General features: G+C 43.1%; 1 protein-coding gene across 2 annotated transcripts in view; it reads right to left on the reverse strand.

Annotated features, from left to right (window-relative positions):
- Positions 1-24152, reverse strand: part of TNS3 (tensin 3) — a 621029-nt gene that overhangs the window by 492131 nt on the left and 104746 nt on the right. For both annotated transcript variants that reach the window (XM_073630678.1, XM_073630677.1), the window contains one exon: positions 3679-3762. In XM_073630678.1, the coding sequence (XP_073486779.1) occupies positions 3679-3762 (84 nt within the window). The remainder of the gene's footprint in view (positions 1-3678; positions 3763-24152) is intronic.

The raw sequence follows: 24152 nt of genomic DNA on the forward strand, positions 1-24152 counted from the left end.
CTGTTTTTTCTCATTTATCACATTTACCTTTCACAAAATGTATCAAATTTTTGAATTCATGCTACACATGCTCATTGAGTGATAGCTTTGCACTATAGGTTTATTAATTTAGAAGTTATGTTGTATTTGTGTGCGTTGATTTTTGTGTATTTTTATTGAAAATTTAGCTTTGATAAACACTTGTGCATCTATCAACATCTTTTAATTCTAGAAAATATTTAGTTTGGGGGTGGGGTCATTTATTAATGTTCAAAGCGGATTATAAAAAAAACTGAAAAACAGCAAAAACAAAAGTTAAAAATAAGCCAAAATAGTATAGCCATTTGAGGTGTAAAATGGGGGGACTGGGCCCAGCAGCAAAAGGGTTAATTAGCCCTTACCAACAATTGAAATTTCCTTATTTATCAAAATTTCCTTCCAAGTATGTGGCAACTAGTCAGAGGTCCTTTGCTTACACATGAGAAGATTAAGAGAATTAAGAAAACTTTTTTAAATTAAGAGCAGGGACTGCTGGTCTTCCCTGGAGGATTTTAAAACTGTTACAGCTTTCTCATTGCAGAGACACAAAAAAAAAAAAAAAAAGGTAGAATAGATTTACCCCAGGCCAGGGACAATACAGACGCAGGTGGCCCGGGTCAGGCCAAGACTCTTAAGCCTCATACACACGATCGGATTGTTGGCCAACAATACCGTGGACTTTTGTCTGAAGGGCGTTTGCCAAAACTTGTATTGCATACCCACAGCACACAATCGTTGGCCAACAATCACGAACTTAGTGACGTACTACATGGTTTTCAGCTCTTTAGCACCATCCTTTGGGCACCTTCTGCTAATTTCGTGTTAGTAGAAGTTTGGCGAGTGTTAATTCGTGCTTTTCATTTTGTTTCTGAAGGCCGTTCGTCAACCAGACATAGTTACATAGTTACATAGTAGATGAGGTTGAAAAAAGACACAAGTCCATCAAGTCCAACCTATGTGTGTGATTATGTGTCAGTATTACATTACATATCCCTGTATATTGCGGTCATTCAGGTGATTATCTAATAGTTTCTTGAAGCTATCAATGCTCCCCGCTGAGACCACCGCCTGTGGAAGGGAATTCCACATCCTTGCCGCTCTTACAGTAAAGAACCCTCTACGTAGTTTAAGGTTAAACCTCTTTTCTTCTAATTGTAATGAGTGGCCACGAGTCTTATTAAACTCTCTTCTGCGAAAAAGTTTTATCCCTATTGTGGGGTCACCAGTACAGTATTTGTAAACACGTTTCAGAATCGGAGGAGATAATGTGTTATTTATTATTGGCCTTGGAGTTATTGCTTTGACATTATTTTTTGGTTGAATAATGATTTGATTTGGTATATTTTCTATATTTTTGGATGCACAGAATGCACTTTTTTATTAAGTTCTATTGGCAGATAGCATGTCTAATTTTGTTTTCTTTTTTTAATGCACAATAAAAAAAATTGTGTAGAATAATACTTGCCTGTGTGTTTTACGTCAAATGACAGTTTGGCAGTAGGCAGTTACATTTAATAAAAATACAATATAAAATTGACAAGGGACACCAACATAGTTGTATCTGTGATCATAAAAACTACGGGATAATGGTGCTGTGGTAACTTGCCCAAATGGAAAAAAAAAAAAAAAAAAAAAGCATAATATTCTTCTTGATAGCACTAGAAAAAATAAAGCCTTTGAAAATGTTTTTGCAATAACTCCATTAGTATCACCAGCAAAGCAGCTTCATTATTATCCCATTAAAGAAGAAGAGAATGTGCGCTGCATTTTGAGATTTCATAATTTGCCACATCACGAATGTTAATTCTTCATTACGAATGCTAGTTTACAAGACTGATTGCTTCTGGCTTGTCCTTGCTTCCGTGCATGCGTGGTTGTACTTTGGAATTTTATCAGACGGACTTGTGTACACACGCTCAGAAAATCAGACAACAGACATTTGTCCGCTGAAAATTTAAAAACCTGCTAGTCAACATTTGTCTGCGGAAAATCCGACAATTGTCCAATGGAGCATACACAAGGTCGGATTTTCCACCAACAGCCTGTCATCACACATTTCCCGTCGGAAAATCCAATCGTGTGTATGAGGCTTTAGGCTTCATGTACACTGCTGCTGGTAAGCGGATGTTTAGGAGCAGTTGGGAGTTTTTTTCCAACTGCCCCTGAACTCTCCTCTGTGTTATCTTATCTGTCCATGTACACAGGGTCATTTACAGTGATTTCTAGGCAGTTGAGTTTAGAGGCATATATCTTCCAATGCAGGACCACAGAGGACATTACCATGTTTAGGATGTTAACGGACATGTAACTGCTGCCTGTGTCTCCTTTACTTACATCCTCGGGACCCCGCTGTGTGCCAAATACTCTCAAATACCCTATTGGGTCCTGTGTGCTTTCACTCTGTGTGCCAAGTAACTAGCATAAGACTGTAGTCCTTTAGCAAGAGATTTGACAGTGATGTGGGGCATGCATAACTGTAGGTTCATAAATCTATTTAGGATTTATGCAGCTATAGAAGAAATACAAGTGTAGATGAAATGTATACCAAATTCTTCCACAGATAAGAGTAGTTCCCTCTGATGTTTGCATTACTCTTTCATTAATTGGTGTGCAGTAACCCCAAAAACACATGAAGGGCCCAAGGGGTAATGGCACACATTTGCAACAAAACACTCTTATGCATTAACAAAAAAAATAAAAAAATCCAAAAAGTACATTCTGAACTAAAACCAAAACTGATTTTTTTTTATTTATTTCAGAAAAAGTATAGAAAATGATTAAAATCACTATCAATTTTTTTTTTTTTTGCTTTCAGGAACATCTCACTTCCTGATTCCAAAACACAACAGGAAGTGAGACTAAGTAATTTCAAATGAGAGGAAATCCCCTCTTAGTCCTCACTGAAACAGATGTCCTTACTGGAATGTATCCCCTTCTATTTTATCACATGTATAATGTTGGTTCTCCTATCATTCTGTGTCCCAGGTACAGTTGTCAACTGGATAAATAGAGAGGGAAACTGACAACAATGAAAATCTGAGAGGGGTTTCAACACTTCTTCAACCATAAATAAAGAAAAAAGTTTGAGCTTGGAATATATAAGGGGTCTTTTATATTTTCTTTAGAAACTGTGAGGCCAGGAGGAGTAGTAATTGGTTGTGTCTGAGAGTGTCATGTGACGAGTCTGTCTGGCAAGCCAGCTGACCTTGCAGTTTAGTAGAATTTGTAATTTGTTTTTGAAAATCTTAATAAAAACAGTAAGCGCCGGTTCACATTAGAAGCGGCACGACTTGCAGGTCGCCTCACCGAGGCGACCTGCACACGACTGCCGCGGCGACTTGCAAGACGACTTCTGTATAGAAGTCTATGCAAGTCGCCCCCAAAGTAGTACAGGAACCTTTCTTCTAAGTCGGAGCGACTTGCGTCGCTCCGATTAGAACGGTTCCATTGTACAGAACGGGAGGCGACTTGTCAGGCGGCTAGGTCGCCTGACAAGTCGCCCCCGTGTGAACCGGCTCTTAAAGTGTGGAAAATTTTTGAAGAACCCTCCTACTTTTAATTATGTGGCCACAGCTGATCTTCAGTGCCAAGCCGTGTATCTTTTCCAATTCAGTATAGATAAAGGATGAATATGTATGCCCTTGCATATAAAGAACCTACCTTTTCTGGGAAGGTTGCATCAATACTGACACTTTATCATCAAAAAATTTCTTCATTGCAAAGCGATCAAGAGCTTGGTCAGCCCTGAGAAAAAAAAACAAAAAAAAGATAACTACATGAGTTTATGAAGAGTTACCAGGAATCTAGAGATATATAGTATAGGAGGGCAAATCTCCCGGTGTGCCTCAGTATTCTGACATATGGCCCTGCCAGTTACAAAAATATCTAAACATTGATTGCATCAGTCTGGATAAAGTCAATTTCAGCTGACGAGTTTCTACCCAGCTCCACAGATTGAGCCAGTCCACAAGTGGTTAACTTAATTTACTTAATTAACCCTGTCTGTACTACATTCGCAGTTCATTATCTGCTGTAAACTAGATTTGATCAGTCTGTCCTAACAAAGGTACAAAGACACTTGAGACTATCCAGAAATTCTTACAATCAGCCATGACACTGTCTCCTTAACAACATCTACAAGCCCAGGTTCACACTGCCCCGACATGAAAGTTGCACAACTTCCGAACCGACTTTGCCCTGCAACTTCAGTCTGACTTTGATCTGACTTAATGTGACTTTTTAAACTTTATGGCAGGCATGCCATCAGCCACCGTCCCATCCGGATTCACGGTCACGTCATTTAGGAGCCGCTTCTTTTCCCCAGCCTCGGCCGCTGTCATTCTCTGCATGTCGGGAGGCACAAAGGTAATATCCCAGGTGCGGGAGGCACAGCTCTGCATTGGGGGCGAGTAATAAGCTGAATGCTGGTATTAAGCGGACTTTGGGAGCAGTGTTGGGACAAGGCCATTTGGTGCCCAGGGCGAGATGGCAAACTGCACCCCCCCCCCCCCCCCGTTTTTAATAAAGAATCAATGTTGTTTCAAAACAAGAATATACTTAAAACAATACAAGTTCAATTATGTTTAATGCGATAGAAACAGAGTTCACTCACACATTTTAATATGTATTTTTATTGGAGGCACTTTGAAATAATAATGCAACAAATGTGCTTGTAGAAAGGCCTGTTAACTGTTTTTTCTGTCAAGGCTCATGTGAACATACTAAAGTTTTCAGTTTTGCATTATTTTGTGTGAGGTAGTGCCCCAATACCAAATATTCACATAAATAGGAAAAGTGCAAAAAATCAAAAAATTTCACAAACTTCTCAACCAACATACATGGCCTTCAGCAAAAAAGAACCCTTAATACAAAATATTAATATATAAAAGTGCAAAATCAAGGGATTACACTATTTCTCACTGAAACATATAACATTCAACTGTAATCTTTCCTAAAGGTAGTCAATGCCCGAATACAAAATATTCATATAAATATGAAAAGTGCACAAAAAAAAAAACAAACAGACATATTTTAAACAACATACAGGGCCTTCAGCCAAAAAGAACCCCTTAGTACAAAATATTCATTTAAAAAAGTGCAAAATAGAAATCAAGGCAATAAATGAAAATTTCTGTAAACTTGCCGAAGACAGTTGCAAAAATGTCAAGTACAGTGGGGATGGAAAGCATTCAGCCCCCTTAAATTTTTCACTCTTTGTTATGTTGCAGCCATTTGCTAAAATCATTTAAGTTCATTTTTTTCCTCATTAATGTACACACAGCACCCCATATTGACAGAAAAACACAAAATTGTTGAGATTTTTGCAGATTTATTAAAAGTTACAGGGAAGGTCTAGGGCCAAAATTATTGCTCTCGCTCTACCGATCGCAGTGATACCTCACATGTGTAGTTTGAACAACGTTTTCATATGCGGGCGGGACTTACATGTGCATTCAGTTCTGCATGCAAGCACACAGGGACAGGGGCGCTTAAAACATTTTTTTTTTTTTAATTGTTCATTTTACTTTATTTTAGTATGACGCTTTTTTCCAAAAAAAAAAAATTTTTTGACCACTTTTATTCCTATTACAAGGAATGTAAACATCCCTGTAATAGGAACATGGCATGACAGGTCCTCTTTACAGTGAGATATGGGATCAATAAGACCCCACATCTGACCTCTAGGCTTTGAAGCCTGAAATAAAAAAATTTAAAAAAAAAAAAAAAAAACGATCCTGGCTTCGATCAAAGCAGTGAGTCCGTAGAAGCACCGGAGGGCAGCGGGAGGGGGGGTTGTCCCATCTCGCCTCCCGTAAGAAAGATCAAGCAGTGGAACAGCCGCTATGATCATTCTTATGGTGTAGGGAATCACCAGCTAAAAAAGCTGATATCTGAATGATGCCTGTAGCTGCAGGCATCATTCAGATATCCCTGCACAAACTCAAGGACGTCGTATGACAGCTGGCGGGCAGGAAAAGGTTAAAACGCTTTTTTTTTTTTTTTTAACACAAAGTTGTCCATTTATACAATATTTCTAACACATAGCATGTACATACCAAAAATGACATCCCAAAATAGATTCTCCTACTCCTCCTGAGTACGGCGATACCACATGCCTGGCCACGTACAGCTGAGCATGGCCGAGTATGGCTGAGTATGGCTGGGTATGGCAGAGTATGGCGGGGTATGGCAGAGTATGGCGGGGTATGGCAGAGTATGGCAGGGTATTGCAGAGTATGGCGGGGTATTGCAGAGTATGGCGGGGTATCGCAGAGTATGGCTAAGCATGGCTGGGTATGGCATGGTATTGCAGGGCATCGCCGAGTATGACTGGGTATCACCGAGTATTGCAGGGTATGGCAGAGTATTGCGGGGTATTGCACAGTATTGCGGGGTATTGCAGAGTATTGCACAGTATTGCGGGGTATTGCAGAGTATTGCACAGTATTGTGTGGTATTGCAGAGTATTGCAGTGTTGTGGGGTATTGCAGAGTATTTCAGGGTATTGCACAATGTTGTGGGGTATTGCAGAGTATTGCACAGTGCTGCGGGGTATTGCACAGTATTGTGGGGTATTGCAGAGTATTGCACAGTATTGTGGGGTATTGCAGAGTTTTGCACAGTGTTGTGGGCTATGGGCCAGTTAAGTGGTTAACCTCGCCTCCTCCCCTCCCCCAATCCAGCCATTTATTAATCTTTTTTTTAGTACTTTTACACAAGTTCAGTCAGAACACTGGCACACACTGCAATCTAAATCTTCTACCTTAGCTTCCTTCCAGTCTCCAGAATCCAGCAGCAGCTACACTAGTAGAGACAGCCAGCCAGGCAGGCAGCAGCTCCTCAGCTCCTCGGCTCCACAAGGTAACAGCGCGCCGACTCCGACACAGCTCCCTGCGCTCCTCTGGGTCCTCCCTCGCCTCCGGCCGTGAGTGACGTCACGGCGCTGGCAGGGGCTACGGGACTCCTCCATAGGGGAGTAAACTGTCTGTGACACAGAGTTGTGCTGAGGTCCGGAACTTAGGGATCATGCAGGAGGCAGAGCACAATTATACAGTGCCGCTGGGCGCTGACATTATGAAACATAGGTCACTTTCACTTATACACTGGCAGTGGTGGGAGGCAGCCGTGGCAGAACTTCGTCTGCAGGCTGCGCGCCCCCCCCCCCCCATAGCAAATGGTACCGCCCAGGGCACGTGCCCCTTCCGCCCCTGCCTTGTATTCTCCCATCCACACAATCGAGGAGGATGGGTGAACTGTCCCCACTGCGCTACTGTATGCTGACAGCAGAGGGAAGCATCCGCTGTCAGAATACACAGAGTAGCACTACAGCTGCTGATTAAGAAGCTTTTTTTCCAATTCAACAGAAGTCGGATTGATAGATCAACTTCTGATGACACAAATGGTTTTGAAATTCGGCAAGTGCCTGCCAAAACTGCCAAATTTCGATCCATCTATGGCCACCTTTCGAGAAGAAAGGTTTTGTAGAGCAGTGAAAGGATTAAGCTGGCCATAGTGTAATTTTCCCCAACACTCGATTCCCCCATCAACCCAGCCATTTTTGATTGGGGAACCATTCCCGCTGAGCTATTATGTGTTCTCCCGACAGGGAGGGGGGGTTGGGAGTTGAGAAGGCGCAGGGAGCCGTTCCTGTCAAGAGAACACAGTGATTATTGCTAGCTGGCAATAATCACATGAAATATCCAACATGCTGTTTCTTATACCAAAGTTGATCGACTAGGGTACAATCAACCTGCCCATATATGGTTGGAATCTCAGCCGGTACTTACCGAACCGAACGAGATTCAAATGGTCTATGGCTTACTTTAGTTGTGGGGAAAAAAAGAGCGAAAAGATATGGGGTGGCAAGGCAATCACTAGCAGTGAAAAAAAACATACTTCAGACAACATAAAATGAAAGCCATTAGTACGTACTGATTATTTTGTATTTTGTTTTTGTCAGATTTAATATCAACAAATGCTTCTGGAGGATTTAAGGCAAGTTTGCACCAATATTAATTAGGATTATGACTTAAAGGGTTACCTTTAAAATTATTATAGCATATATGTGTCTATAATGCCTCATGCACACAGGGCATTAGAAAAAAAGAGCTGCAAATCCACTACCAACGCCAGGAAAAAACTGCTGTAAAAACGTGCTTTTAGTAGCTTTTTGCATTGGCATTAATGCATATTTAGCCGCGCCAGCTTTTAGCAACGTTTCTCTGCCTCTATGCAAAATCAATGGTTTCTATGACAGCCCATTGATTTGAATAGAAGCCGCACCACAACACGGATCATGATGATCCGATTTGCGGTGCGGCTTGTGCGCCGAGGATCTTGAAGAGGAATCCTCACCAAAATGGGAAAAAGCAAACTGCCATGTGATTCCCCCCCAAGAGCATACCAGACCCTCTGGGGTGGTGATGTCACAAGGGGGTGTGGCCTCCAGATGATGTCACCGGGTGGCCCTGCCCCATGGCTATAAAAGTAATGGCACATGGCGGACCCATCATTACAGCGGGAGAGAGCTTCAGGAGAACAGAGGGAAGAGACACGGCAGAGGGAGAAGACAGCGGAGGGAGGAGAACCGGCAGCAGGAGAAGACAGCGGAGAGAGGAGAACCGGCAGCGGGAGAAGACAGGGGAGAGAAGAGAACCGGCAGCGGGAGAAGACAGGGGAGAGAAGAGAACCGGCAGCGGGAGAAGACAGGGGAGAGAAGAGAACCGGCAGCGGGAGAAGACAGGGGAGAGAAGAGAACCGGCAGCGGGAGAAGACAGGGGAGAGAAGAGAACCGGCAACGGGAGAAGACAGGGGAGAGAAGAGAACCGGCAGCGGGAGAAGACAGGGGAGAGAAGAGAAACGGCAGCGGGAGAAGACAGTGGAGAGAGGAGAACCAGCAGTGGGAGAAGACATGAGAGAGAAGAGAACCGGCAGCGGGAGAAGACAGGGGAGAGAGGAGAACCGGCAGCGGGAGAAGACAGTGGAGAGAGGAGAACCGGCAGCGGGAGAAGACAGCAGAGAGAGGTGAACCGGCAGCGGGAGAAGACAGCGGAGAGAGGTGAACCGGCAGCGGGAGAAGACAGCGGAGAGAGGAGAACCGGCAGTGGGAGGATGAAGTCATCGACGAAGGGAGAAGAAATCATAAGGAGAAGAGATGCCGGAGCTGCTTTAATAAAATTACTTTGCCAAAAACCTGTGTACTCTTTATTTTTGAAACTCTTTTTTTGTGAATGTATGGGGTACAATGTACCCCATACTCATTCACATAAGGTGGGGGGACGGGATCTGGTGGCCCCCTTGTTAAAGGGGCTTCCAAATTCCGATAAGCCCCCCCCGCCCAGAGACCCCAACAACCACCGGCCAGGGTTGTCGAGAAGAGGCCCTTGTCCCACATGGGGACAAGGTGCTTTGGGGGTGGGTACCCCCAAAGCACCCACCCCCCCCTATGTTAAGGGCATGGTATGCTCGAGGAGGACCATACCAAGCGTGCCCCCCCCGCGCACGCGCGCTTTCCTGGCCTACCAGGCTGCATGTTCGGATAAGGGTCTGGTATTGGTTCTGGGGGGAACCCCATGCCGTTTTTTTTTTTTTTTTACATTTTGGCGAGGGTTCCCCTTCAAGATGTTCAGCACACAAGCCACAGCGAAAGTCGAATCATCATGATCCGACTTGTTGTGCGATGTCTAATCAAATCAATGGGCTCTCATAGGGAACCATTGATTTTGACATGTCAACATTTTTTAAAAAGCCGCTTGAGGCTTAAAGTGGCTGTATCCAGCATTGAGCTGCGTCTAGCAGCTTTTACTCTAACGCTGGTCCTCAGAACGCACTGGCCCTGGTTTTTTTTTTTTTTTTTTTTTTTTTTTTTTTTTTACAGCTTGAAAACTCCTATGCCACTTACAGCTCCTAAAAGCCTGTGTGTGCATAGACACATAGAATAACACGGAGAGGGGTTTTTAAGCTGCAAAAAAAATAAAGAAATAAACGTCTAATGCTGCTAAAAGCAGCTGTAAAAATGCCCTGTGTGCATGAAACCTAATGCCCCGTACACACGGTCGGATTTTCCGATGGAAAATGTCCGATCGGAGCGTGTTGTCGGACATTCCGACCGTGTGTGGGCTCCATCGGACATTTTCCATCGGATTTTCCGACACACAAAGTTTGAGAGCAGGCTATAAAATTTTCCGACAACAAAATCCGATCGCGTCAATTCCGACCGTGTGTGGCCTGTTCCGACGCACAAAGTGCCACGCATGCTCAAAAGAAATTCCGAGACGGAACAGCTCAGTCTGGTAAACTTAGCGTTCGCAATGGATACAACACTTTCGTCACGGTGCAATGTTAAAAATGGTTTAATACAGCGCACTCGCTTCTTTATAATGTGAGAAGAATGAAGTAGTTTTGCTGCTCATATTCACACAGACTTCTTACAAACTTATTTCTTTATTATTTATCAGGATTTCCTTAATATATTTTGATTTGTCACATCTGACAAAAATACATTTTTTTTTTTTTTTTAAAGGCAGATTTTTTTTTTTTAATTTTAGGTTTGTATTTTTTCCAAGGCTGATCTTTGTTTTATTTTATTTTTAGTTTTACTCCAGAATATTTGTGTGTGTGTTTTGTGTGTCAAGTTACCACAACACCATTATTATCTTGTATTATTTAATCTCAAGAAGATTGTTTGGTGTTGGTGTCCCTTGTTAATTTCACATTGTAGTTTTGAAATGTACCTGAATCCTCACCAACAAACTGTCCTTTCTGAAGGAAAACACGCATAGGCAAGTATAATTGCAACCAAAAATCCTTTATTAAGGGCTCAGAACCAAACAAAGAGGGAGGCAACGCTGGATAAACAGCAGAAATTAGCGAAGCCTTGGACCCCCAGGGCAGACATCAATTCTTGAACATCAAAATTGGCGGCCTGAGGAGTCCATATGTAAGGGAGTGCAGTCTGGTCCAGAAGTTCCCGAGATCTGGAAAGCAGCAGATGACATCTGTGTCCCCAGGCTGTGGTAGCACAAGAGGCTGCATCTTTTGCCAGACCAGACTGGACCTAGGGTCATCACTTTCTGGTCTTCCTTCCACGCTTCCTTCCTGGCTGTGGCTCTGCTGTTGGAGATGTGGCAGGAGGAGGAGGAGGACTAGTAGGACCTGGAGGAGGAGGAGGAGGAGGACCATGTGTGAGGTCACAAATGTGGGTATCAGATGTTATTTGGCCACTCAACCCCTTATTGAGAGCTTCCAACATTAATGACTCACACAGGAGTTGTTGGCCCTCCTCCATCCGCTGCATTTTACACGCAATTATGCCAGCAAAGTCCTCCTCCACAGTGTGTGGTGCTCCCAGGGCCTCTGTAGCCTTCCAAAAGAGGCCTATGGCAGCCTCCTCTAGGGTACTCCTCTTCCTGCCACTTTCTCTTTGCGGGTGTAGGGGAGGGACCTGCATATCAGACAGCCTGCTCGGCCCGGCCACCTCCTGGCTGAGACTTCCCTGTGTATGAAAAAGGGACATGGTTTAATGTTTTGCATCATCAATCACAATCCTAAATTATTACTCCAAACTAACATCTAGTTAACATCATTGATTGGACAAGCAGAAATATTTAGAAGAATGCTATACCTGGCTCAAGCTGGGCTCCTCCACATGTTGCTGCCTGGAAGGCCCAGGTTGGGCGTCAGAAGCCTCAGCTGGGGGGGGGGGGAGACTGCCAGAAAATGCAGCCTGTCATAGTACCACATCCTGGGGACATAGATGTCATCTGCTGCTCCGTATTTCTGCGAATCCTGGACTTTCTTGCGCTCCCTTAGATATGTGCTCCTCAGGCCACCAATTAGGATCTTCAAATAGGTGATGTCTGCCGTGGGGATCACCTGCTTCACAATTTCAAACAAATGATCCAGCGTTGCCTTTCTCTTTGTTTGGTTCTTATAATGTGGGTGGTTGATCTCCCACAGACAAGGCAGCTCCCTGAACATGTCAATGAAGATTGCCATAAAGTCGGTATCGTTCAAGATATCCATTTTCACTGCAAGACACAACACAAGACAAACCCTAATGTCAGCCAAAACTCTCCTAATCTAGTTACAATATAGGCCTCAATCTAGAAGCAGAATAGGTCCAAGTTTGGCTCTTACCTTCGTTATCACGATCGGCGCCTCCGATACTCCTTCCTCCACTCACAGATCGTATGTACTACGCACGCGTGTTACGCTTTATACACACTGCGCATGCGTGTAACTCCGCCCGCCCCTGACGTTCTTTCTAGTCTATTCCCCGCCCCTTTTCGTTCGGCGCAGTGGGTGTAGAGCACATGGCGGAGTCAGAGCAGGGGCGTGCTAATTATAGCAACGAGGAGGAGGAGGAAAGCCCGGACCCGGAAATGTCCCGATCCAGAAGGAGACGATTTAAGGCCTCAAATATGTCCTTTGGGGAGATGTTGGAGATGGTGGACATCCTGAAGAGGGCCGACTATGATGGAAAGTATGGACCTTACCCCAACCCCAATATCAGAAAGGCCAAGATCATGGCGAAAGTGGTCAAAAGTCTACACCGGAATTTCGGGGTACGACGATCGAAAGATCAGCTCAGGAAGCGGTGGTCGGACCTGAAATTAAGAGAGCCCGAGCAGTACAGAAAGATCCGGAGATTGCTGCAAAAAAGTAAGTAGTTGTGCTGTGTTCCTATTCTTTTTGTCTTTATTACGTTCGTGCTGCTCCATGTGCTTTTCTTAAGTGTTGTACAGTTTAAAATGGCAACTTTCATGTTCATGGGCCCATTATTCGTTCGTATCAAACATTTTTCTTTCGGCCTATAAAAGTTTAGGCCATATGCACTTGCCAACATTTTTTAGGGCCTACTTGTATGAAAAACATTTGGTTGTGTAGATGGGTTTGTGACTAGAATGAAATGCAAACTAGATTCTGTGTAAGGAGAGGACACTCAGCAGCTGTTTTCACATCTGGACGCTGGAGCACTAGTGTGGGACACCAGAACACCCTTTTTATTAGGGGGCCCACACAGGTGCTCCAGTGTATACTATAGGGGGGTCTCCATCTGTGAAGCTTGTACAAGACAGGTAAAGTCTTGAAGCTTGACAACAGACAATAAAAATGCTACATCTTGGAACTCTGCCAAAATAGACAATTGTACCACACTTCCAAGCAATGTTTCATCTTTATATTTCGGCCATCAAATATCTGTGTGCTAATTATACCATTTTTGTTTTACATAGGGGAGAAAAGATTCAGAGGACACCCCTAATCCGAGGAGACCACAGACCCCCCACCTCGGGAAGAAGGGGAAATACCCCCAACCCAAGCAGAGCAGGAGGAGGAAGAAGACGTGGTGGAAATTGGCACCACAACAGGTGAGTGTCTGCGACCACAGACTCAGGTAAGAGATGGATGCCGGCATATTTATAATACCTGTTTTTTTGTGGTTTTCTCTCTTTTTAGGTGATTGTGATGTTGTGGACCCAGGGCATTTCACCTCTGAAAGTGCACAGATCCTGATTGGGGAGATCATGGGGTGTAATTTAGCTTTGGAAAACATCAAGAAAAACATCAATCATGTTATTCAAAAAAATAATAACATCATTGATGTTTTGGGGAGAGTTTGAAACCCCTCCAAATCACTTTGTTTTTTTGTGTGCTACAATGTTAAAAATGTGTTAGCGATTTTTAGAAAAGCCAAATTTTGAGGATGCACACAGTGTGCCAACATGTGCTATCTGCCATCACGGGAGATCAATGGACATGTTTTGGGGGTGCAACCCCTTCCTCAATAATAAAGTAGCTGAGAGGAAGGGGTTGCTCCCCCAAAACACGTCCCTTGATCCCCCGTGATGGCAGCTAGCACATGTTGACATTCGTAAATTGGTGTGCATCTTCAAAATTTGGCTTTCCCTGGGGTGACTTCACCCCATCTGAACGCAATATCAAACACAGTTCCTAAATACTCATGTCTGATATTGCCTTCAAGTTTTACCATATGTGAACTTTGTAAGTTCAAGATTTGTGTCTTTCTTGTTGGTTTTACACATGCCTGTTTTATCTTGAATGGACATTTCTATTTGTGATAATGCCACCCCAAAAATTGTTATACAACAAACATGTTGGTTTGTTTTAAAAACCTTTTCTAAATGCACATGTGATTGTGCAGGTATTAAAAAGATTGTTAATCAAGAATGTGTGGATTATTGTCTTATGCTAGAACACTTTTGTGGTGATGTAATTGCTGCTTTCTGTGAAAATGGGGGTTATTTCCTAAGGGAAAATCCTCTTTGCACTACAAGTGCAGTTTCAGTGCAGTTTCAAGTGCACTTGTAGTGCAAAGTGTCTTTGCCTTTAGTAAATAACACCCAACAGTGCTTTGTATAAAGTTACACAATCACGCCATTTTCAGGACTCCCCACATTGCTTTTAGGGTCAGCTAAAACAAACACAAGCAGTAAATGTCACCAAAGATTTTTTTTTTATTTGATAAAGGCTTCACAAATTGTCTGGCATATTGATGGCCCCCCTACCCGCAAAGAACTCAAGGTATCTTAACCGGACATCACGGGCACTCAGGGAGGGCAAGCCAGGATGGCCACTTTCAAGCGCCGTCAGGGTTGTTTCATTTTGAATTCCGGCCTCAGGCCCAACTGAGCCAGCCTAGTTGGCCGAATGTTGCCGTAAAAAGTTATGTAGAACACAGCAAGCCATGATTATATGATTAAGTTTATACTCCGCCATATGGATGGGTGTAAGAAATAGGCGGAACCGGCTGGCCATGATTCCAAATGTGTTCTCCACCACTCTTCTGGCTCTGGCCACCCGGTAATTAAAAACCCTCTGTTCCAGGGTGAGGGTCCTCATCGGGAATGGCCGCATAAGATGGTCCCCCAGCGCAAATGCTTCATCCGCAACGAAGACGAATGGGAGTCCTTCCACATTGTCTTCTGGAGACGCCCTTAAAACTCCATCTGGGCGATGACTCCACCATCGGACATCTGGCCATTCTTCCCCACGTCCACATACAGGAAGTCGTAATTAGCCAACACCACCGCCAACATCACAATACTATTGAACCCCTTGTAATTATAATAGTACGACCCCGAGTTGGGTGGTGGGACGATGTGGACGTGTTTCCCATCAATTGCCCCTCCGCAGTTAGGAAAGTCCCACCGCTGGGCAAAGTGGGAGGCCACAGTCTGCCATTCCTGTGGCGTGGAAGGAAACTGTTGAGGAAAACAAAAAAAAAAATGTAGTATTTTTGCACATAAACATGGAAAGCAGATTAGACACAAACATTCTTGGCTAACATCCAGATAACATTTATTAAGGGGAATTTTACAACACCAAAGTATAAGGTACACCTATCATATTCCCCCTCCCCCCCTCTCATGGGCCATTTCTAACATTATAGGGGGGATCTTGGACAGGTAACCCTCTTCACTTCATTGAGAGATGAATGCCTAAATAATGGGTATTACTTGGAACAGCCCCTCCTTAGTTACACTATTGAAAGCCCACTGGACAGGTAAGAAGTGTCATAATACAAAGATATAAATACACACTGTACACATTTGAGCACATTTGGACATACTGCTATTACCTATCAAGATAATAATAGGATTCAAAAACTTGAAACAGTACCATTTGAAAGTATACAGGCAGGCCCTTGCACTACATGCTTTGGGGAATTCATCCATACACCTGACCACAAAAGAGGTGGGTATAGTGTGTATGGGTTTGGCAAAGTCAGCAGATAAATGATTGAGGATAGATAGAGAATTGTTATCAGCTGACTTAGCAGTTGGGGGAGGGAGGGTTACTAAAAATGATTTGGGGACACCACAAAAAAAAAAGCCTCTGCCACTCTGCCTGAATTTAAAGCTAAAATAACATTTCAAAACATTTTAGGGGGTGTTTGGGGTAAAGCACTACTATGGAGCTGATAAAATACATTGTTTTAAGTGACTACATGAGGTGAATATAGGGCCCGTAGAGCTTGCTGTAGAGGTTAGTGAAGGACAATCTGTATGAAGGACCTAAAAAATTAATTACATAAAAATCCAGCATGCATGAGGACAAAGGGGACATTCACAGCATATTACAATCATGGTAATTAGGGAATGAGGAAAGAAATACAAGATATTAGCAAACATTAAATACAATAAAATGTGATATTAAAGGATAAAAATCTTACCTTCATATACTCCTTCTGCAGGACCTGGATGATGGCAGAACAGGTCTCTGGGATAATGATTCCCAGGGCCTGGGGGGAGATGCCTGTCGAGAACTTCAAGTCCTGCAGACTTCTCTCTGTCGCCAAGTACCGCAGGGTAGCGACGAGCCTCTGCTCCGGAGTGATGGCTTGCCTCATGCAGGTATCCTGCCTGCTGATATAGGGGGTCAGCGAAGCCAGCAGACGGTGAAACACGGGGTCCGTCATCCTGAGAAAGTTCCTGAAATCATCAGGATTATTCTCACGGATCTCACAGAGCAAAGGCATATGAGAGAACTGGTCACGCTGAAGCAACCAATTCTTGGTCCATGAGCTCCTCCCCACCCTTTTAATGGACTGGACTTGTGTCAAGGTCAGGACCTAACACCAAGCCCCCTCACAGCACGAACTCTACGAGGAGTACGTATACACAACATGGCTAGAAAACGGTCAGCTGCTCAGAACAAAGTAACAGAACGCACTGAAGAACAGCAAGGCCTGTGAAGAGCGGCCTGAAAAACAGCAACGAGCGGGCAGGATCGCACAGAAAACTCCGATACGAACTGACTGCACGCACTGAAGAGCAGATACAAGCCCACAAGCACAAACTGAACTGTAGAAAACGATCTAAAAGCCGCAAGTCTGAAAAAGCGCGAATCGTCTCTCACCAAACTTTTACTAACACGAGATTAGCAAAAGGAACCCAAAGGGTGCCGCGCTTGGTTCTGAACTGGCCTTTTCTAGTCTCGTCATACGTGGTTGACGTCACCGCGTTGTTGGCGATCGGAAATTCCGACAACTTTGTGCGACCGTGTGAACGCAAAACAAGTTTGAGCCAACATCCGTCGGAAAAAATCCATGGGTTTTGTTGTCGGAATGTCCGATCAATGTCCGACCGTGTGTACGGGGCATAAGGGTTTGTCTTTGCCACAAAGAGTAGCCTCCTGTGTTTCAGTTTGTGCCTTCAGATACAAATACCTGGTGATTCCGTCAGTCTCTGACATTTACTTTTCTAAATTGAACATGCTAAGCACAGAAGCACATCCGTGCTGGCGTGATCAGTTTGTGTCCAATTCTTTCCTTGATAGAGATACAGGAACGCCATGCATATCCATGGGGTGCCTGTCTCTCTGTACTCAGGTTTACAGACACATCCCCTGGCCAGCACTGCTGCTTCAAGAAGACTGGGACAATGACTGTGAACCATTAGCCAATCACAGCAGGTTCTATGCAGCTGCAGCTAATAGGGGTGTGCTGTGTATGACATCACTCACAGCCTGGAGCACAGAAGAGGCACACTCCTGCAGTGCAGTGCAACTTACACAGCAGGAGAAAGTACTCCCCACTGTGTTAAACAGCCCACCCACCTTAAAACACTGACACACACCCCCACAATCCCAGGATACAACACAGGAGAGGCTTTGGGGCCATGTGACTGATGAATTAAAAAAAAAAAAAAAAAAGATGCCAGATTTTTTTTTTGGGAAATGTATACATATATAGGACAAACATATAATTTACTCTTCAAAGGGGTGCTTTGCATAAAGTGTGTTCAGATACTTTAAAAATGGCCAGGAACAAGCAGTTTGATAACCTGAGCACAGTAACATCAAAATTAATAGGAATGTTACAGACCACTAACTGAAATGAGTACTTAAACCAACAGGGGATATTTTGTTGTTTAATTCTTGGATTGCCAATTGTTCAAAAATCCTCTTAACCACTTCAGCCCCGGAATGTTTTACCCCCTTCCTGACCAAAACATTTTTTACAATTCGGCACTGCGTCACTTTAATTGGTAATTGCACGGTTATGCAATGCTGTACCCAAACGAAATTGGCGTCCTTTTTTCCCACAAATAGAGCTTTCTTTTGGTGCCATTTGATCACCTCTGCAGTTTTTATTTTTTGCACTATACAAAAAATAGCGACAATTTTGAAAAAAAAAAGAACAATTTTTTTTTACTTTTTGCTATAATATAATATCCCCCAAAAAGTTTTTAAAAAATAAAATTTCTTCATCAGTTTAGGCCAATATATATTCTACATATTTTTGGTAAAAAAAAAGTTATAGCATCTACAAACTATGGAAAAGATTTATGACATTTTTATTATTATAATTTTATTTTTTTTACTAGTCATAGTGGTGATCTGTGATTTTTAGCAGTATTGAGATGGACAGATCAGACACTTCTGACACATTTTTGGGACCACTGACAGTTATACAGCGATCAGTGCTATAAAAATGCACTGATTACTGTGTAAATGACACTGGTAGGAAAGGGGTTAACACTAGGGGGCGATCAAGGGGTTAAATGTGTGTTCCCTCAGAGTGTTCTAACTGTACAGGGGTTGGACTGAGTAGGTGAGGAGACACAATGCTGTTCCTACTTACTAGGAATAAACAACATGTCTCCTCTCCTCTGACAGCACAGCTGGCCACGCACATCATGTCCCCTGCCGTGCAGGGCGTGTCCTCTATCGGCTCTTAAAGGAAACCCGTACGGGGTTTCGCGCAGGGGAGCCATCCTGCCCCCATAAATACACGTGAGTCGGTCGGGAATCGGTTAAACAGCACATAGAAGTCAATACGAGAAAACTGTTGGCAACTTTTTAATACTGTACTACTACTCTCCTGTGTAGATTAAAATGTAATAAAAGAATTTAATACATGATCAATATGATGGGAGGGTATATAGAGCAAACATTAGTAAGAAAGATGTAGTCCAACAAGGTTTGTCTGTTGAAGAATAAATATTAGAGGAAGTTCTGCACTTCCAGAAACAAGTACAGTACCTACAGTTGGAGCCTAAAGCCTAGTACACATGATCAGAAAGGCGGACAAAAAATACCACTTTTAAAACGTTCGTACAATAATCTGATCATTCGTACGCTTTCGAGAGCAGATTACGACAGTTCATACGAAATTATCCAAAGGGGCAAACATGAAAATTTTTCTTGTACGATATCAGATTGGGTGAAATCCCGTCTTTAATGGTTTGCACCATAGCGGATGTCCCCATTGGCAGATATTCCTTCTACTCTAGTGAATAAAACCCATTACATTTTGGTTGGATCTTCTTTCACTTTCTGTCCCTATGACAAAGGTTACTAAGAAGTCTACTGGTGAGGTTGGATCTCACCAGTGGGGACACATACATTTTAAAAACAAAACTGACAGGTTCTAACCCTTCACCACTTTTGTAAAAATGGATAAAATGATTTGTCAAAAATCTCTGATGTGACTTTCATGTTTTATTACACATACTTGCTCTTCCATAATTCTGTTATTATATTAAAGAAGAATTCTAGGTAGGAAAATGTTATACATACAGTGCCTTGAAAAAGTATTCATACCCCTTGAAATTTTCCACATTTTGTCATGTTACAACCAAAATCATAAATGTATTTTATGATAGACCAACACAAAGTGGCACATAATTGTGAAGTGGAAGGAAAACGATAAATGGTTTTCAATTTTTTTTACAAATAAATATCTGAAAAGTGTGGTGTGCATTTGTGTTCAGCCACCTTTAGGCCCCTTTCACACGAGGCGGGCTCCGTTTCTACGGAGCCCGCCTCGGTCCGCCGGCTCAGCGGGAGATCAGTCCGTTGATCTCCGCTGAGCCGGCGGATGTCAGGTCCCTCTCTGCTCACTGAGCGGGGAGGGGCTTGTCAGGCGCCGCTGCCGCCTATGGAGGGATCGGACGAAAACGGACAGCGTGTCCGTTTTCGTCAGATCTCACCCGATCCGATAGCGACGGATCTGGACGTAGAGCCATACATCTGCTTTTAGCGGATCGGACAGGGTCGGATGTCAGCGGACATGTCTCCGCTGACATCCGACGCTCCATAGGCTAACATGGATCGCCCGTTCAGGTCCGCCGTCAAAACTGACAGGCGGACCTGAACGGTCCGATCGTGTGAAAGGGGCCTAACTCTGATACCCCTAACTAAAATCTAGTGGAACCAATTGCCTTCAGAAGTCACCTAATTAGTAACTAGATTCCACCTGTGTGTAGTTTATTCTCTGTATAGATACAGCTGTTCTGTGAAGCCCTCAGAGGTTTGTTAGAGAACCTTAGTGAACAAACAGCATCATGAAGGCCAAGGAACACACCAGACAGGTCAGGTTTAAAGTTGTGGAGAAGTTTAAAGCAGGGTTAGGTTATAAAAAAATATCCCAAGCTTTGAACATCTCAATACATCATCCCCACCGTGAAACATGGTGGTGGCAGCATCATGTTGTGAGGATGCTTTTCTTCAGCAGTGACAGGGAAGAGGTTGTCAGAATTGATGGGAAGATGGATGGGGCCAAATACAGGGCAATCTTAGAAGAAAACCTGTTAAGAGTCTGCAAAAGACTTGAGACTGGGGCGGGGGTTCACCTTCCAGCAGGACAATGACCCTAAACATACAGCCAGAGCTACAATGGAATGGTCAAAGCATATTCAAGTGTTAGAATGGCCAGTCAAAGTCCATTCCTAAATCCAATTGAGAATCTGTGACAAGACTTGAAAATTGCTGTTCACAGACGCTCTCCATCCAATCTGACAGAGCTTAGTAACATAGTAACATGGTAGGTAAGGTTGAATAAAGACAACAGTCCATCCAGGTCAACCTGTGTAGGGGTGGGTGTGTGTGTGTGTGCGTGCGTGCGTGCGTGTGTGTGTATGTGTGTAGGTAGGAAAATCATTTCCCATAGCACCATATATTGTTTTTACTAAGATGCACGTCCAAGAGTCTTTTAAAACTATCCATACTTCCTGCCAACACCACCGATTGTGGAAGAGAGTTCCACATCCTTACTGTCCTGACAGTGAAAAAACCCATACGCACCTTAATATTAAACCACTTCTCTTTCAGTCTCATCGTGTGGCCCCGTAAGGCCCATACACACGATCAGACTTTTTTACAACAAACATGCAAATTACCTGTTTTAAGGCAACATCTGACCGTGTACGCTCCATCGGACAAACTTTTTCGGTTTTCATCGGACAAATGTTGGCTGTGCAAACAGACAAACTTTCCGGCAACAAAAGTCCTATGGTGCAAAATCCTATCGTGTGTACACAAGTCCATAGGACTTTAGTCCAAAGTACAAACACGCATGCTCAGAACCAATGCAAAAGATCAGACAACAACACAGAAGTTGACCAAAGGGTGGCGGTAAAGATCTGAAAAACCACGTGATTTGGTGAAAGTTGGCTGAAAAAGTCCTGCTTGTGTATGCATACCAAGTTCACGGCCAACGCCCTTTGGACAGAATCCCACAGAAAAGTTTGTTTGAAGTCCGATCGTGTGTATGAGGCTTTACACTCCCTGGGACTGAAAAGTTTCATACATATGCTGGGATCACCGTTGCGATATTTGTAAATCGCAATCACATCTCCTCTCAAGCATCTCTTCTCCAGGGAGAATAAATTTAACGCTTGTAGTCGTTCTTCATAATTGAGGTCCTCCAGTCCCCATATTCATTTAGTTGCCCTTCTCTGGACTCTCTTCAGGTCCAGCACATCCTTTTGGAGGACTGGTGACCAGAACTGGACAGAATACTTCAGATGCGGCCGAACCAGAGTTTTATAAAGCGGCAGAAGAATCGTTTTATCTCTGTGGTAAATTCCCTTTTTAATGCATGCTAATATTCTGCTGGCTTTGGTAGCCGCAGCTTGACACTGCATGCTATTGCTCAGTCTGTCTTCTACTAGGACCCCTAGATCCTTCTCCATCCTGGAAGCCCCTAGGGCAGTGATGGCGAACCTTGGCACCCCAGATGTTTTGAAACTACATTTCCCATGATGCTCATGCACTCTGCAGTGTAGTTGAGCATCATGGGAAATGTAGTTCCAAAACATCTGGAGTGCCAAGGTTCGCCATCACTGCCCTAGGGATTCTCCACCTAAAGAGTAACTTTATATATTTATAAAGTTTATATTTTTTACCCCCCCCCCCCCCCCTCAAGTGCATTACCTTACACTTACCAGTATGAAACTTAATTTGCCATATAGCAGCCCACTCCTCTAATTTATTAAGGTCCTCCTGTAAAGTTTCTATATCCTGCTGTGTTATTGCCCTGCATATTTTTGTGTCGTCAGCAAACACTGTGATCGAGCCATTTATCCCATCCTCTATATCATTTATAAATAAATTACCAGAGATGGTCCCAAGACACAGCCCTGGGGTACCCCACTAACCACTCTAGACCATTCTGAGTACACATTATTTATCACCACCCTTTGGAAAACACCCCTGTAGCCAGTTTTCTATCCAGGTACATACCCCATGGTCCATGCCTACAGACCCCAGCTTGTAGATTGAGTGTTTGCGTGGGACTGTATCAAATGCTTTTGCAAAATCCAGATACACCACATCCACCAGCCTACCTTTTGTAAATCTGCGCTGATTTCTGCGAATGATAATATTTTCATCAGCAAATTCTTGGTTATGGTCCCTTACCATCCCCTCAAATAGTTTACAAATTACCGATGTTAGACTGACAGGCCTATAATAGTTCCCAGGAATAGATCTCTGCCCTTTTTTGAATATTGGTACCACGTGGGCTTTTTGCCAATCAGCTGGTACCAATCCTGTCAGTATGCTGTACATAAAGATTAGGAATAGTGGTCTGGCTATAACCTGAGTTCTTTAAGGACTCTCGGGTGTAAGCCATCTGGTACCGGTGATTTATTTATGTTAAGCTTCTCTCTAATCCTTTCTGGATTCTAGCCTCTGTTAGCCACAAGTGTATATCCAGTGGCGTGCTGCTAACAATACTGTCGTGGGCGGTATACCCCTCCTTTTCCTGTGTGAAGACTGAGGAGAAGAAAGCATTTAGCACAGCTGCCTTGTTCTTGTCATCTGTAACCACCTTCCCTTCCTCGTCCTTTATGGGGCCTGTGTGTTCCATACTTGCCTTTTTACTGTAAATATATTTTAAAAAACGGCTTGAGCTATTTTGCAAAGAAGAATGGGCAAAAATGTTACTCTCTAGATGTGCAAAGCAGGTAGAGACATACCCAAAAAGACTTGCAGCTGTAATTGCAGTGAAAGGTGGTTCTACAAGGTATTGACTTAATTCTGAATACAAATGCACGCCACACTTTTCAGATATTTATTTGTAAAAAATTTTGAAAGCCATTATTTTCCTTCCACTTCACAATTATGTGGAACTTTGTGGTGATCCATCACATGAAATCCCAATAAAATACATTTATGTTTTTAGTTGTAACATAACAAAATGTGGAAAATTTCAAGGGCACTGTATTTGTCCAGCTTAGACAATGTACCTAAGCATATACCATATCTGGTCGATCCCCCTGGAAATCACTGAAACAAACACTGCTACTCCAGTGATCTTTGCTTGTTTCCAGGTACAGTGCAGTCGGAAAGTATTCACACCACTTCACTTTTTTCACATTTAGTTATGTTACAACCTTATTCCAAAATAGAATAAATTAATTATTTTCCTCAAAATTCAACAAACAATTAACACCCCATAATGACAACATGAAAGAAGTTTATTTGAAATCTTTTACAAATGTATTAAAAATAGAAAACAACTCCAGGTCCTTGTTTTCTACATATACAGTATATGTTTTTGTTTTGTTTTGCTTGTTATGGCTTGTACTGTATCAAACTTTTCTTGAATGTGTTCCAGTTTAACACTGCCATAAATGTGGTTTCTGTATTTTACCATGTGCTGTTCTAAAATAAAGTATTGGAAAAAAATAAATAAATAAATGAAAAAAAATCACTCACAGCCTTTGCCATGACACTCAAAATTGAGCACAGGTGCATCTTGTTTTCACTGATCATCTTTAACCCCTTCCCGCCGAACGTACGCAGATGTGCGTACTCGGCTTTCCGGGGTTATACCGGGATGATGCCCCCAACTGCAGGCATCATCCCGGTACTGTTTTTTA

Source organism: Aquarana catesbeiana, linkage group LG05 (assembly GCF_042186555.1).
Source record: "Aquarana catesbeiana isolate 2022-GZ linkage group LG05, ASM4218655v1, whole genome shotgun sequence".
NCBI lineage: Eukaryota > Metazoa > Chordata > Amphibia > Anura > Ranidae > Aquarana > Aquarana catesbeiana.